The sequence below is a fragment of the Mustela putorius genome, unplaced genomic scaffold, assembly GCF_011764305.1.
Source record: "Mustela putorius furo isolate JIRA1106 unplaced genomic scaffold, ASM1176430v1.1 tig00000738_pilon_pilon_pilon, whole genome shotgun sequence".
Taxonomy (NCBI): Eukaryota; Metazoa; Chordata; class Mammalia; order Carnivora; family Mustelidae; genus Mustela; species Mustela putorius.
In genome coordinates, this window is record NW_025421463.1 from 1932713 (window position 1) to 1946614 (window position 13902).

At 56.9% G+C, this 13902-nt stretch overlaps 1 protein-coding gene across 3 annotated transcripts in view; it reads right to left on the minus strand.

Annotated features, from left to right (window-relative positions):
• PARVB (parvin beta) overlaps nucleotides 1-13902 on the minus strand; it is a 92729-nt gene that overhangs the window by 25651 nt on the left and 53176 nt on the right. For all 3 annotated transcript variants that reach the window (XM_045083730.1, XM_045083729.1, XM_004771154.3), the window contains exons 4-6: nucleotides 7450-7552; nucleotides 2188-2328; nucleotides 828-943 (exon numbers count right to left, since the gene is read on the minus strand). In XM_045083730.1, coding sequence (XP_044939665.1) covers nucleotides 828-943; nucleotides 2188-2328; nucleotides 7450-7552 — 360 coding nt within the window. The remainder of the gene's footprint in view (nucleotides 1-827; nucleotides 944-2187; nucleotides 2329-7449; nucleotides 7553-13902) is intronic.

Below are 13902 nucleotides of genomic sequence, written 5' to 3' on the forward strand. Positions count from 1 at the left end.
CAGAGCTCTCAGGGTAATGGAGGGGACAGGCGCTTCATAAAACCAGGACCAGCCAGAGCCGCAATTGCAGCCCGCTGAAGGCACAGAGCCGCTAAGGGAAAGAGTGGAGTTGGACATCGCAGTGCATGAACACACAGACATTCGGGTTCCGAGCAAAACCTCATCGGTCTGGCAGGAGAGTGGTGCTTTCGCAAGCAAAGTGTTTTCCCCGTTTGGTGTCCCCGACAGCCAGGGCTCAGGGCCAAGTACACAGTAGGTGCTTCCTATGCATTTACTGGACAAGACCGCAAACACAGAGCTGGGACTGGGTCTGTCCCCTTCAACGCAGGGGACGCGGCAGGAAAGGCTGCTTTGCCCCTGCCAGAAGGACCCCAGCTCCCAGTTACACCTCTCCAAGGGAAGCAAAAGAAACGACCCTAAGAGGGCAATCGCGGGGACTGGAGGAGATAATTCACAGCAGATGCAGAGAAAGCTTTCATCAGGGTATCCATTTCATACCGCTGGTCTCAACCCGCTCCGGTGAGTAATAAGCTCATTCAAGAGAACTGAATTCCAACCACTTGGCTTTGGAGAGAAATGAATGTTCTTTTTAAAAAAATGCTGGAAAATTAAACCTCAACACACTCATTGCCTTTGAATCTGCCTCTCTCCAAATCAATGCCATTGTTCCGGCTCTGACATGTGTCCCCAAGCCAGGGCAAGACACACATTTTGTCAAGAGGGGAGAACAGAAGGTGGCCACACAGGAGGGAGGGGAGAAAAGCAGCCGTGGGGGGAGTCCACGCGAGAAAAGCATCCGCACACCCACCCTGCCGCCCACTACTCACCCGCACGACCACCACTTGCACGGACACGTGCTCTGGGAGGCGGATCGGGGCCCGGAAGTGCATGGCCAGGGCCACGAGCAGGTGCAGGATGGCCACCAGGTTCTTCCCGTGGATTGCTGGTCGGGGAGGGAAGACAGGAGCTGGTTTAGGTCAGGTTCCACAGGAACCCCGAGCCCAGGTCCAAAAGGCAATAAAGACGCTGCATCCAAACGAGACCGCGGAGGAAAACCACGGTGGGGGGTGGGTGGGCGCGGGGGCCACGGGAAAATGAAGATGACGAATGCCTTGTGCGAGTCTACTTCTCCTGCCTCATTAGCTTTCCTTCCTGTTGACTTGCAGGTGACACGGGCAACCGCTTTCCAAGCACAGCATTTGTAAAAGGGGTCAGCAGGGTTGGGGTGGTGAGGACACAGAGCGGGCAGGAGAGTGAGGTTAGCCCAGGGAAGGGAGCATTTTGTGGAAAATGGGTCATCGTGGCCACTTAGGGGTCACAATAACGTGCATCACCTCCCGGCCACTCAGGCCTCCCTCTGCCCCATCCACGGCCTGCGCGAGGGACAGGAGCACGGGGGGACGGCACTCGGAGCGGGGAGATGGGAACCCCCGCCCAGCCTCGGTCCCTGGCTGCCGTCCCCACACTCCAGCTCTCCAGTCCTCGGACAGGCGCGGTCGTACTCACTCCCACGCAGGCTTACAGCTTCCAAACACCCCAGTCCTCCCCCACAGCGCCCACGACCCTAGAGGCAGGCCTGGGTCTCTGACACGTCCCGATGCCAAGAAACCAGGCGCCATCACCACAGCCTGAGGCTCGTTCCTCCAAAGCCCAGGGGACCCTGGCAGCAGGGAGAGCTTCCCTGCCAGGCCCTGCCTGTCCTACACTGAGGATGGAGCGGGGGGCTCCCGACAAAGAACTTTCTGGCTTTAGTTATTCACCTTCCCGTGTCACGTCTGGGCTGGGAAGACCGTGATGCCTCATACTGGCCGTGCAAGCGCTCCGGGATCTACCCAGAGGCCGGCAGGAACCTCTTCCTGGGGATCGTGCTGTCGGGGCCACTGGTGTATGCGCTTGGCTCCCTTCCAAGAACCCCACAGAGCTTCTCTCTCTTTCCCCTACTTCCTCTGGGAGCCTCCCCTGCCCCACCAGACCAGAAACATCTCTCCTCTCTAAAGCACGGGCGGGGGGGGAGGCAGTGACAGGAGCGAGCTTCCAAGAGCAGGGACACTGGCTTTGGCCCGTCTCACTGCCTTCCAGACAGCAGCCGCACGAACGGGTTTTGAACGTGCAAGCCCAGAGAGGCCACGATGAATGACAGCATGGCAAGCTGTGGGGACAGGCCCGGCGGCCCCCGAGACCACTCACAGTCAACGGTCCACTGGAGCGCCCAGCCGTGGGGCCGCAGCAGGCCGTGCACGGCTTCGAGCACCGTCTGCAGCTTCTGCTTCTGCCCGATCTCGGACTGCGTCACCTCAGCCACGTTCAGCTTGCAGTCCGCCAGCTTTTCTACAACGAGAAGGACAAGAGCAAGACACAGGGGTCAGGAGACGCTGCAGGGTCTCAGGGCCACCAGTGACCCAGCTGCAAGGGGGCGGCCGCTCCCTCCCCCAGACTGGGGCGAGCAGATCATCACAGCGCTTGGAGCTTTCTAGTCCTTCGTGCTCCTTGGGAAAGTACTCTAGAGCGGGACAGGGGGTGTGGAGGGCGAGGCCAGAACGGGAGGTGTCCCGCTTAGGAACATTCTAGGCACGTGACATGGGAAATTGACTCGAGGTGCACTTGCGAGGCAGGGAGGGGACCCGCAGGGACTCCGGGGATGGGCCAGAGCAGGACAGGCGGTGCAGTGGGTCCTCTTGTTTCTCTAACAGCAGGACACCGCGGTAAGGACTGCGGATGTTCACAGACACTGCCACGAAGGACTTTATCCCTGAGAGCGAGCCGGGAGCAACCTGGGGGACCCTACAAGAACCGCCCCATCTGCCTGAGATCTAGGACAGACCCCAAGCCCGGCCCAGGGGCAAGCTCCGTCCACACCCCCTCCCCTCGCAGGTCCCCCACCTGCTAAGGGGCAAGGGGGGAAGGGTCTCTACGACCCAGCTGTCCCCCCGACGGGCTGTCACTCCTCAGCAAAGCAACAGCAGCAGCAGAACACGGTGACCTGTTACCCGGGAGGGTGACCGTGCTGCCTGACGCAGAGCCCGACCGGCCGCGAGCCAGGACGTGGCTGCTGGCCGTGGCCCCGACAGGAGGGACAGCATGCCAGCCGTGGAGTCCAGGCCGGGCACGGTGGGGATCCCGTTTTGCAGGTGGCCCCCAGCAAAGCTCTGCGTACGGAGACCCCTCACTCAACATTCTCTCCCTGCATCCTCCCCTGCCCTCAACAGAACAAGAGTAAACCATGTTAATATTCCCTGCAGGATCATAGTATAGAGCAACGCCTGCGGGGCTTGGGGCGCCCCTCCCTCCCTCCTCCCTTCCTTCCTTAGCTCACAAAAGAGCTATCTGAGCCCCTGTGTGCCAGGCACCGTCCTGGGGCCAGATGCAGCAGACAGGAGGCTCCCCAGTGGGCCGGCAGCCTCACCACCACCACCACATCAGGCTGCCAGTCGCCGCCGCCGCCTCGAGGGCTAGAAGCGAAACAAAGCACCTCCACCAAGGGCGTCCTGCGGGGGCTGTAAGTGGTTGCCGTTTACGTATTTTGATGTCCCTCAGCCTCGGGTAGGTCCCAGCTAGATAAGCCACAGCGGCTCCATACCGTACGGACACCCTCAAAATACACAGCAGGACCCCCCCTGTGGCAGGGCGGAGCGCAGGGTCCTGGGGAAGGAAGGAGGTTGACAGAGCCGGGAGGTCCCAAAGCCTCGCCTGCTGGGAGATGGGGAGCCCGGCGCGCTCTGCCAGCCCCTCCACCAGGCAACCCTGCAGAACGGCAGCCTGAACGCGGTGGCTGGAGGAGGGCCTGGTAGGGGTCCGGGAACAGAGCCCCACAGACGGGGCGTAAACGATGTCAGCCTGCTCTCAGGACCCTGGAGGTTAGAGACTGGAGACTGGAGGTTAGAGACTGGAGACTGGGGATTAGAGACTGGAGACTGGAGGCTAGAGACTGGAGACTGGAGGTTAGAGACTGGAGACTGGGGGTTAGAGACTGGAGACTGGGGGTTAGAGACTGGAGACTGGGGGTTAGCACAGCTGGTCTCCCCCGAGGCCTCTTTCCCCAGGTCCTCACGTACATCTGTGCTTGCTTTCCTCTTCTTAAAAGGACCGCAGCCCTATGGGTTTAGAGGCCACCTTCCAATGACCTCATTTCAACCTAACAACCTTTAGAAAGACCCTGTCTCCAACTACAGTCATACTGCGAGGTTCTAGGGATTACGATTTCAACTTAGAGGACTTCTGGGCAGGGGGACTTCAGGGCGGGGTGGGGGGGACACAATCCAGCCCAGGACAGGAACTGAGGAGGCTAGTGGTTCGCGGGTGCTGCCCAAGGCCAGTCCTGCTGGATCAGACGGGCTGCCCGTGTCGCCTGCATCACCGCCTAGTGACAGGCTTTGCTGCGGCAGCACCTGCCTTCGGAGCACGGAGAGGGACAGAAGACGCCGGGGGTGGGGGTGGTCCTCAGATGTGGTTGGCAAAGGTGCTGCGGCTGAATGCAGGGCCGTGAATATGCCTTGCACAGGGAGGCCTGCCTTTTGCAAGGAGAAGGGAGCTCCGTGAGTTAGAAGCAGGACCCCAGTGGGCCCGGGAGCCCCCCGGGGACACTGGCAGCAGCACCCACCCTCTGCCCGCAAATGGCCTGAAGCCTGCCACGGGGCAGAGTCGGCAGCTGTTTCCAGAGTCTGCGCTGAAGAAGAGGGACCCATCCGGGGTCGTGCTGGGGACTCACACTCCGCCCTCTGTTCTCACTCCCGGCTCCTTGAAACATCCTTCCTCTACCCCTCCCGAGGGAGCACTCCCCGGGGGCCTCCTCCCTCACGGCTGGACCCTCAGACTCCTTCACGGGCTCCTCCTCTTTCTGACCCCTTCCTGACCAGGCAGGGCCCCGGCCGCAGACCTCTCCTCTCCCCGGGTGCACAGAAGTCAGCTTTGGCCTTGGCCCTCGCCACAGTCTCCTTTTTGGCATCGGCTTCTACCTTTGGAGACAGTGACGAGCCCAATGTCTAGTCCACCCGGGTGCGATTCCTGCTAGCCCTGGGCTCGTGGACCACGTGCTCACACGGTCACTGCGGCAACTCGTCAGTAAGCCAGCAGTAAGCCATCGACGAGCAGGCAGCACGTGCCGATTTTCTGTTCAGACCCGAATATTCTCCTCCCCGGGTCTCTTCCTCCCGCAGACCAGTGTGCCAACCCCCTTGACATAGGAGTGATTTTAGAATCGCCTGATCAAGTACTCAGGTAAAGATACTGACAAGGGACAGAAGGCAGCTGCTCCGACAGAGGCTGCCGAGCAAGGGCCGCTCCCGTGACACTCTGTGGGTAACACAGCCAACGCGGGACGATGGAAAATCACGCAGCTTCACAGCGCGTGTGGAATCTGCCAGAAGAGGAGAGGACCAAAAGGACATGCCTCAAGGGGCAAGACTCCTTACCTGATACCTGCTCTAAAGACCCCCCTGTCACTTGTTGCCTGGTGGGCACCAGCATCGTAGACAGGCAAATTCAGAGCCCGTCCTATGATTGGTGACAGTATCGAGGACCCCCCCTACCCCCCACTCCCCCACTAGAACTCAGGCTCAGGACATGATTTTTTCAAGCAATTGGGTTAACGGAGCCACAGGGGCATGCAAAAGCCTCAGAAGGAAAAAAATCTGAGTGCTATTACTCTGAAGTTTGCTTCTGAAACTGCTAGGAAGAACCTCTCTCTGCCAGGAAGCCAGGCACCTGCTAGAGGGCCCGTTTCCTGACAGCAGCATCACCCACTGCCAACGCTTTGAGTCCAAGGGCCGAAGGGGAGCTCGGTCCTCACCTCAGACAAGGAGGACATCCGGTAACCCGGGCAGCTCCCCCATCGGAAGAATCCTTGCCTCCGGATCCAAAGATGCGTGCACTCCCCTCCCGTCTCTACTGAAGGGGTGGGTCACCGTGTGTGTCCACTGTGATGACCCTGAGGGCACCGTAGCCCCCGACAGGGCTGAGGATGACCCCGGGAATGACTATACCAACAAAACGATCTAAAACACCAGAACTCTGACTGATGCTTCTTTTTTTAAATCCGCACATAATCCACGTACAGTGTTAGATCAGTTTCAGGTATACAATGTAACAATTCAATCTGCCATTTTTAATAATAAACAGACGATAGTGATTACCAACCCCAATACTGTTTCAGATTTGGGCTTGTACCTCGGAGAGTCATTCCGAGATGGGGATCCTTGGCTCAGCCAAACCCTGAGAAATTCTTGGCCGTGTGGCATTCGGCCAACTCACAAATCTGGGCCGTCCTCTCTGGGAGAGGCTTCCAGGTTCCACGGTGTGAAGCATCAGCTCTGGGCTGCTGAGCTCTCCACCCTCACCTGGCCGCTGACTGAGCTAGAACAGGCCCCGGTTCCTGCAATACCCACCTCCTCAACCCCCAACCCACCCTCCTCCCAAGGGGCTTCTGGTTCCCCAGCTGCTCAGGGACAAACCCAGCTGTCACGTCAGCCTCGACGTCAGCTCCAACCTCTAAGATCTCTCCCCCAGGGACTGCACCCACCCAATCTGAGCCACGTCATCTGATACCCAGGCTCCCTGATCTCCCGCGTGATCTCAGCTTCTGCCCCCGAGCCCTCCCTTCTGTACCCAGAAGCCCAGATGACTTTGTAAAACGCTTAGCTCGGATCATGTCACGGCCCTGCTCAAAAGCCCTAGCGGCTTCCAATCACGTGCAATAAAAGCCTTGGTCGACCAGAGCTGGATGCGACCTGCCTCGTCCCATTTCCCAGCCCTGTCCAGCCCCCATGACCCCTCTCCCCCACCTCCTGCAGGCTCTTCCCACGGGTCTTTAAACACTACACTCTTCCTCACCTCAGAGTCTTGGCCCAGAATGTTCTTTCTGAGACAGATGTCCCCTCCCCAGAGGGCCGCCCCCACCACCAGACCCTCTCCAGCCCATGACCCTCTGGCTTCCTTCCTAGCGTGTGCCACTCTCTTAAAGCACCTGTCTGTGTCCTGTAACATTTCTCCTTACTCCCTCTGCTGAAATCAGGGGCACAGGTGGGCGAGGAGACCCCCCTCCCTATTGTTACCACTGCATCTCCAAAGCCCAGACCCAAACCTACCACAAGCTGAATCTTCGTCCAGCGGACGAACGACCAACACAAGCACAACTTTTTCCCTCCCGATGTACTTTCAGAGGATGGGCAGAGTAAGGGAATGACATATGGGCCATCACCAATTGCATGTCTTTCAGGGCAAATTGCATCAGGCCATTCCCTCCCCACCCCACCCCCCTGCAGGAGGGCTGGCCTGCAGAGGAAGCGGCACCATTCTCGTCCCTTCTCCCTGGCCCCACGGGAACGTTCTGGAACCTGGGCGTGGCCTGCTGCAACGAGGAGCCGCCACCTGGAGCATGGGCTCAGAGCTGCGGCTCCAAGGCTGCCCTGAGGACGAGCAGCCCATGCCCCCTTGCTGGGGATGCCCGAGACTCACCCAAGAGCTTCTGTAGCACCTGCCCGTCGTAAAAGTCCTCCTCCAGCTGCTTCACGATGATTCTCTCCTCCACCAGGACGTCATTGATCCAATCAATGAGAACCTGCGGACAAGGAGCGTCATGGCCTCACTTGCCATGCCAGGCAGACCAGGGCACCGCCAGAGCAGACCCGGGAACTGAGCCCTGCTGGGCACCGAGACGCACCCCGGCACAGCAGCCGAGCAGACAGGAAGGGAAAGACACGGCCTCGGCGGCTGGACTTTGCGTGGGATTTCATGAGGGGACGGGTGGAGGGCTGCCACCGCCGTGACCCTGGGCATCCTCCTGGTGGGAGCTCGGGTGGACGGGGATGCTCTCAGGAAAAGGAAATGAGGATTCCTGTGCCCGGCGGCTTGGAGGAAGGCGTAACATGCGTGACAGCAGCACTGACCCTCGCGGCCCGAGGCACGACAGGTGGCCCATTCGACATCCGTCCATCCCTCCGCTCCCACAGGATCTGCACCAGAGCAGCTCCCGTCACCCTGAGCCTAAAGCCCTGGAGAGAAGGCTGTTCCAGACGGCCCGTGATTGACAGCTCTGAGCCCCTCTTCCTTTTAACAGCTTTCCTGAGATAGAATTCACATCCTACACCATCCACCCTTTGAAAGTGTGCAATTCGGGGGTTTGTAGTCTTCATGGACTCGTGCGCCCATCACCACAATCAACTGAGAACAACGTCATCACCCCCAAAAGAAACCCACGGCCCGTAGCAGGCCCTCCGAGCCCTCCTGCCAACCACTCCACTCTTGCTCTCCGTCTGTGCATCCATCTATTCTGACCTTTCGTATAAATGCACTTTCATGCCAATGGGATTCCCTATAAATTTCGTATCAATGGTATTTTATGTAATACGGGAGATTCTGCGTCTGGCTGCTCTCGCTAGGCACAATGTTTTCAGAGCTCACACGCTCCGAAACCCGGGTCAGAACTTATTCCCTCCCGTGGCAGAATGACACCCCAGCACACGGATCTGTCACGTCTCGTGGGTCCACTCGTCCTAGCTGAGGGCTTCTGCACTGGCGCCACTTTTCGTGGCGTTGGGGAGTCCTGCTGCCCAGAACGTGGGCGTCCCGGTTTCCATGTGAACACACGCTCGCTTCTCTAGGCCAGCCTCCCGCTGGGGACTTTTTTCAACAAAGTTTCCACTCTCCTCCTGGCGACCAACGACCAATGACCAACGTATCATAAGAGATGACAGCTTCCGCTGTGAAGAGATCTATGGAGAAACAGGATTCCATTCGGCCAATCCCACTTCAGCCACTAAAGCAAACGGACGCCTGAACAGACTCAATCAAAAACAGAACAGGATCTTCCTTGTGCTGGCAAAACTAATAAAACTACCTAATTGGTCTCAATGACCTTTTGGAACTGGGACGTTATGGCCCCTCTCGAAGACGAACAAAAGGGCACAAGTCTAGAATATGGAGTTCTCTGTCACCCTCTGAAACAGATGTAGCCTGCAAAACAGGCCACAAAGTAAATTTCTGTGAAGCATCTTCTGTTTTCCCACTAACTCAAAAATGTTAAATCAGACACACAATCCCATGAAGAATGGAAGGGAAGAGAAACGCAGGTCTGGAGGAAGGAAGAAAGAGGTGAGCAGCTCTGCGGCCTTCTGGTTTCGACAAAGCCATCCGAAAGGTCAGCAAACAAGCCAGCGACAGTTCTCCCACACCGTCCCCCGCCCGCTCCCTCCTGCTCCCTCCCCAGGGCCAGCTGCCTGGGTTGGGAGCCTGGCCGGGGGTCTGGAAGCCAGAGCTCACCCCCCTCCCGCCTTCCAGCACCTTCCTCCACGGACGCCATGCTTGTCCAGCTTCTTTCCTCCCCTCCGCCCTCCCTTCCAGTTCCCCTGGGGAGTCTTCCGTGACCTCTGCGGCCATGTCTCTGAGGCTTCGCCCCGCACAACTCTTCCTCTTGCTCTCCACTCTCTTCCAAGGCCAGCTCATGCCTTCCCGCAACTTCCAACACAGTCCCCAATCAGAAACCCCTAACCATGCAGCCTCACCTCCATGATCCTGCTGTTCAGGCATCCCTAAAAGCATCTCTGAAAGAATTCACCTCCCTCCAAACCTGCCCCTTTTCTAGGAAAGAAACAGAACACCATCCACCAGCGCCTGGACTTTACCCCTCACCCCACTTCTGCCCACCTCAAACCTGGGCCCACTTTTCACCCTCTCCTCTTCACCGACCTTGACTAAACCACCTCCCTGAACCAAGGCACTTCCAACTGAACATCTGGCCTCCTTGCTGGTATTCTCAAAAACCCCAGGTTCCTCTCTGCCTCAGGACCTTTGCACGTGCCATTCCTTCCAGCCTGAACACATCTCCCTCCCCCACTCCCTGGCCAGCTCACACTCATCTCTCAGGTCTCAAAAGTCCCTATCAATCTCTGACCACCCTGTCCCATCCAGGCCACGAGCCCCATCACCCCCTCAGCACAGCCAAGCATCGTTTCCCTGACCCTGTTCACATTTATGTCATGATCTCCCCCACTGGACCCAAAGCTCTCTGCAGGTGGGAGCTATAGCACCAGTGGTTCCATCCCCACCACTCAGGGCTTACTGCCTGCCAGAAGCAGCCACCAAGTTGACTAACCAACCTACTGAGCATCCACTACGTGCAACATTCTGGGTATAAACAAGACAAACAGGGCCTCTGTTCTGACATTCGAATCCGACATGAAGAGAGACACAAATACACACACTTGCAGACCGATCCACGTTAGAGAGAAAAGAAGGCAGCGTAGAGTGGAGAAGGCTGATGCAGACACCCAGCTAGGCAGTGAAGGTCGAACGCCAAGAGTGACCGGCCATGTTGACGGCAGGTGCCCTGACCTGATACGATGGGATGAGAAGGGCACCGTACCTCTCTGGGGTTCCTCCTGAACCCATGACCCCACTCTAATCCAGAGGAAAACACCAGACAAATTCCCAGAGAGGGACATTCTCCAAAGTTCCAGGTCAGCACTCGTCAAAATGGACAAGGTCATCATACACACGGAAAGTCTAAGAAGCTGCCGGAGCCCAGAGGCGCTGAGGAGACACGATGATGAACTGTCATACGGGATCCCGGATGGGGTCCTGGACCGGAAAAAGGACAGTGGGAAAAAGAACGAAGGAAATCTGAATAAAATGTGGACTTTGGTTAATGTGTTGTATTAACTAAATACAGCAACGTAGTAATACTGAACAATGTGCCACGCTACCAGAGGACATTACTAAGAGGGGAAATCAGGTGTGGATTTACGGGAGCTCCCTGTACTCTCTCTCACTACTTTTCTATAAATTTATAACTTGTCTAGAAAATAAAGTCTATTAAAAAAATAAGGCAGCGTTTGGAGATGGGGGGGTACAGTGGCCATCGGGGACCAGGAGGCCAGGGGACTTCCTGGAGGAGGTGATCTGAGCAGAGATACACCCAGACACAGTGGAGGGCGTGAGCAGGGCAGGAGCGAGGGTCAGAGGCGAGCCTGGGAATGGGCAGGCGAAGCAGGGTGCAGGACTGGGAGCGGGAGAGAGACAGGGAGCGGCTGGGCGGTGCGTGGGACATCGCCAGCCTGTCGAGGTCTCGGGAATGGTGTGAGGTCAAGAGGAAGACCCGTGCCATGGGCCGGCGGCCAATGAAGGGGAGAGCAAATAGAGGGAGACAGTCCAAGGAGGGAGAGAAAGTTCTAGAAGCAGCTGGGAGCATCTGGGGCTGGGGGGACGTCTGCCCCCTCTGACCCCGGCATCCACAGAGGTAGGCAGAGACCCTCTAAGCCATCCGGGCCCCATCACCCACCCTCCCAGGACCCCGGTACCACGGCTGCCAGCTGTCCCAGGAAGACCTGCCCCGTCCCTTTGTCTCCACATGGCCACCAGCAAACCTGCTCCCGGCAGGATCCCGTATTCCCCCAGGGCCCTACCGTGGTCCTTTTATCAGCAAGTTCACAGCAATCACAGGCACCAAGTGACAGTGTTCCACTCACCAGCTGTTACCGAACACCTGCCTCCTGTCCTGCGGTGGGGGGCAAAGGTGTCCCCGACCTCCGGGAGCCGACACTCCAGCTGGGAGTTGGGCAGAGAAGAACGGGGAGCACGAGCGGAGCGGCGGCAAATCGAGGCCACGGAGGCGCAGAGCTCTGCCCCGACGTCTCAGGGGAGGGGGTGCATTCGGAAGGCGAACCCACGGCAGGCAGGGCAGGAGGGCCGGGTGCCCCCCAGGAGCCAAGCCAGAGCCGCACGGCCTCCCTCGGGGCTGGAGTCTCAGAGAACCGCCTCTTCCCTGCGCTGAAACTGCCGGTCCAGGGCACAATTTCACAGACCACGCTTTCTCCGGACAGAGGGGGGGATGCTTCCTTCGCCCCTGAGACCAAGAGACCTGGAATGACCCCCACTGTGGCCCTCTAAGGCTGACCCACTGCCCGGACCCTGAGCCCACTCCCCCAGCCACAGAGCTGAGACCCCTGTGTCTACGCACACCCCCCCCCCACACACACACACCATCCCGGGGCCTGTTCTGGCTACCTGATGAGATTTACTGATGTGGATTTTTTGCAAAGCGTGTCGTTTACACTTAAGAGATAAAAATGAGTGCCAGGGATGGCACCTGCTACCTTAGCCTCCCCACAGCACCCAGCAAAGCCCCGAGCCATAAAGGGTCATAAATGCCAGGTAAGTGACTACTAATGTTTCTTATGTTGTCTATACTTTTTGGTTACCACCTTTAAAACGATTTTGTAGGCAGAATTTTCAAAGATCCCCCTAAAATCCCAGCCTGCTGTGTACAGGTCCCTATCAACCCTGGGACTGTGAAGACGATAGTCCGCACCCCATGGTGTGGCGATTATAGGGTCCAGCTGACCTCAAGAAAGAAAGGGCATCCAGGTGGGCCTGACCTAGCACATGAGCCCTCTGAATCTGCATCTAGAGATCAGAGACCACAGGCAGAGAGAGGGGGAGCACAGGGGAGAGCCTCTGCGCTGGCTCCAAAGGCAGCAGGGCCCACCTGAGAGGAGAGGACTGTAGGGGCAGAGAGCTGACTCCTCCCCAGAGCCTCCAGAAAAGAATTCAGCCCGGTGTCACCCAGAGCAGAGAACCCAGCCACACCTCTAACCTGCTCAACTATGCCCTAATCAACAGCTGTTGCTTTAAGCAGATGAGCTGATACTTAGTTACGCATCAATAGAACACTAAAACAAAAGGCATTCGCTCCGCTCAAGCATCAGCCTCATAAGCAAGCACCACTACCACCGCCTACAAAACCCAGTGTGCTGCATGTGCAGGCAGGGACCCTAGACCCACGCTTGAGGCCCAGAACCACCCACCCCGAGTTCTAGCCATGGGACCTGGAGCCATTTAACATCTCTGGTCCCCGAAATCTTCGTTAAAAAGGCCAAACAATGCCTACCCCTGTGTGTGCTGCATGACCCAGCAATTCCAGTTCCAGATGTTTCTGCCAAGGTACTAATCCAAAAGGGCCCCTAGACATTTACTAACTCTGGAATGACTCCAATTTTTGTGTAGCAAAAGCTATATACACAGAAGACAAAGCCTGAAGGGACACAAATCAAGGAAAATTACCACTGCCTTCTGTTTGATTTTTGTCTTCTGGGTTTTCAGCAGTCTCTGCTGCGCTGGTAGCTGGAAAAAGTAATAATAAATACCCTTTTTAAAAAATCACTATCCAGATGGCGTCTTTGCAGAAATTGACAAGCAGATCCGAAAACGCATATGGAAATCCAAGGGCTCCCAAATAGCCAAAACAACCTCAAAGAAGACGAAAAAAGTTGGAGAACTCACACTTCCTGATTTCAAACCAAACCAAAAAGCTGTGGTAATAAAGCTGCGTGGCGCTGGCGTAAGGACAGACACAGAGACCAAGAGAATCCAATGGAGAGGCCACCGACAGTCCTCCCGCTATAGTCTACCGAGAGCCATAACGATGCTAATTCATCGGTGCTGGGACAACTGGGTATCCACATGCAAAAGAATACACCACACACAAAAATCAAAACCAACTCGAAATGGGTCAAAGACCTCAGTCTAAAAATGAACACTATAGAAGTCTTAGAGAGCAGAGTAAACCTTCATGAGCTTGGATTAAGGAAGATTTCTTAGCTATGACACCTAAAGCACAAATACAAAAGAAAAAACTGCTAAATCAAATTAAAACTAAAAGCTTTTGTCCTTCAAAAGATACCAGCAAAGGAGTGCGTGCACGGCTCAGCTAAGCATCTGCCTTCGGCTCAGGTCTGATCCCAGAGTCCTGGGGTCGAGCCCCTCATCGGGCTCCCTGCTCAGCAAGGAGTCTGCTTCTCCCTCTCCTTCTTCTCCTCCCTTCCCCACCGGCTTATGCACTCCCTCTCTCTCAAATAGATGAATAAAATCTTTTAAAAAAAAAAAAGATACGTGCAAGAAAGTAAAAAGATAGCC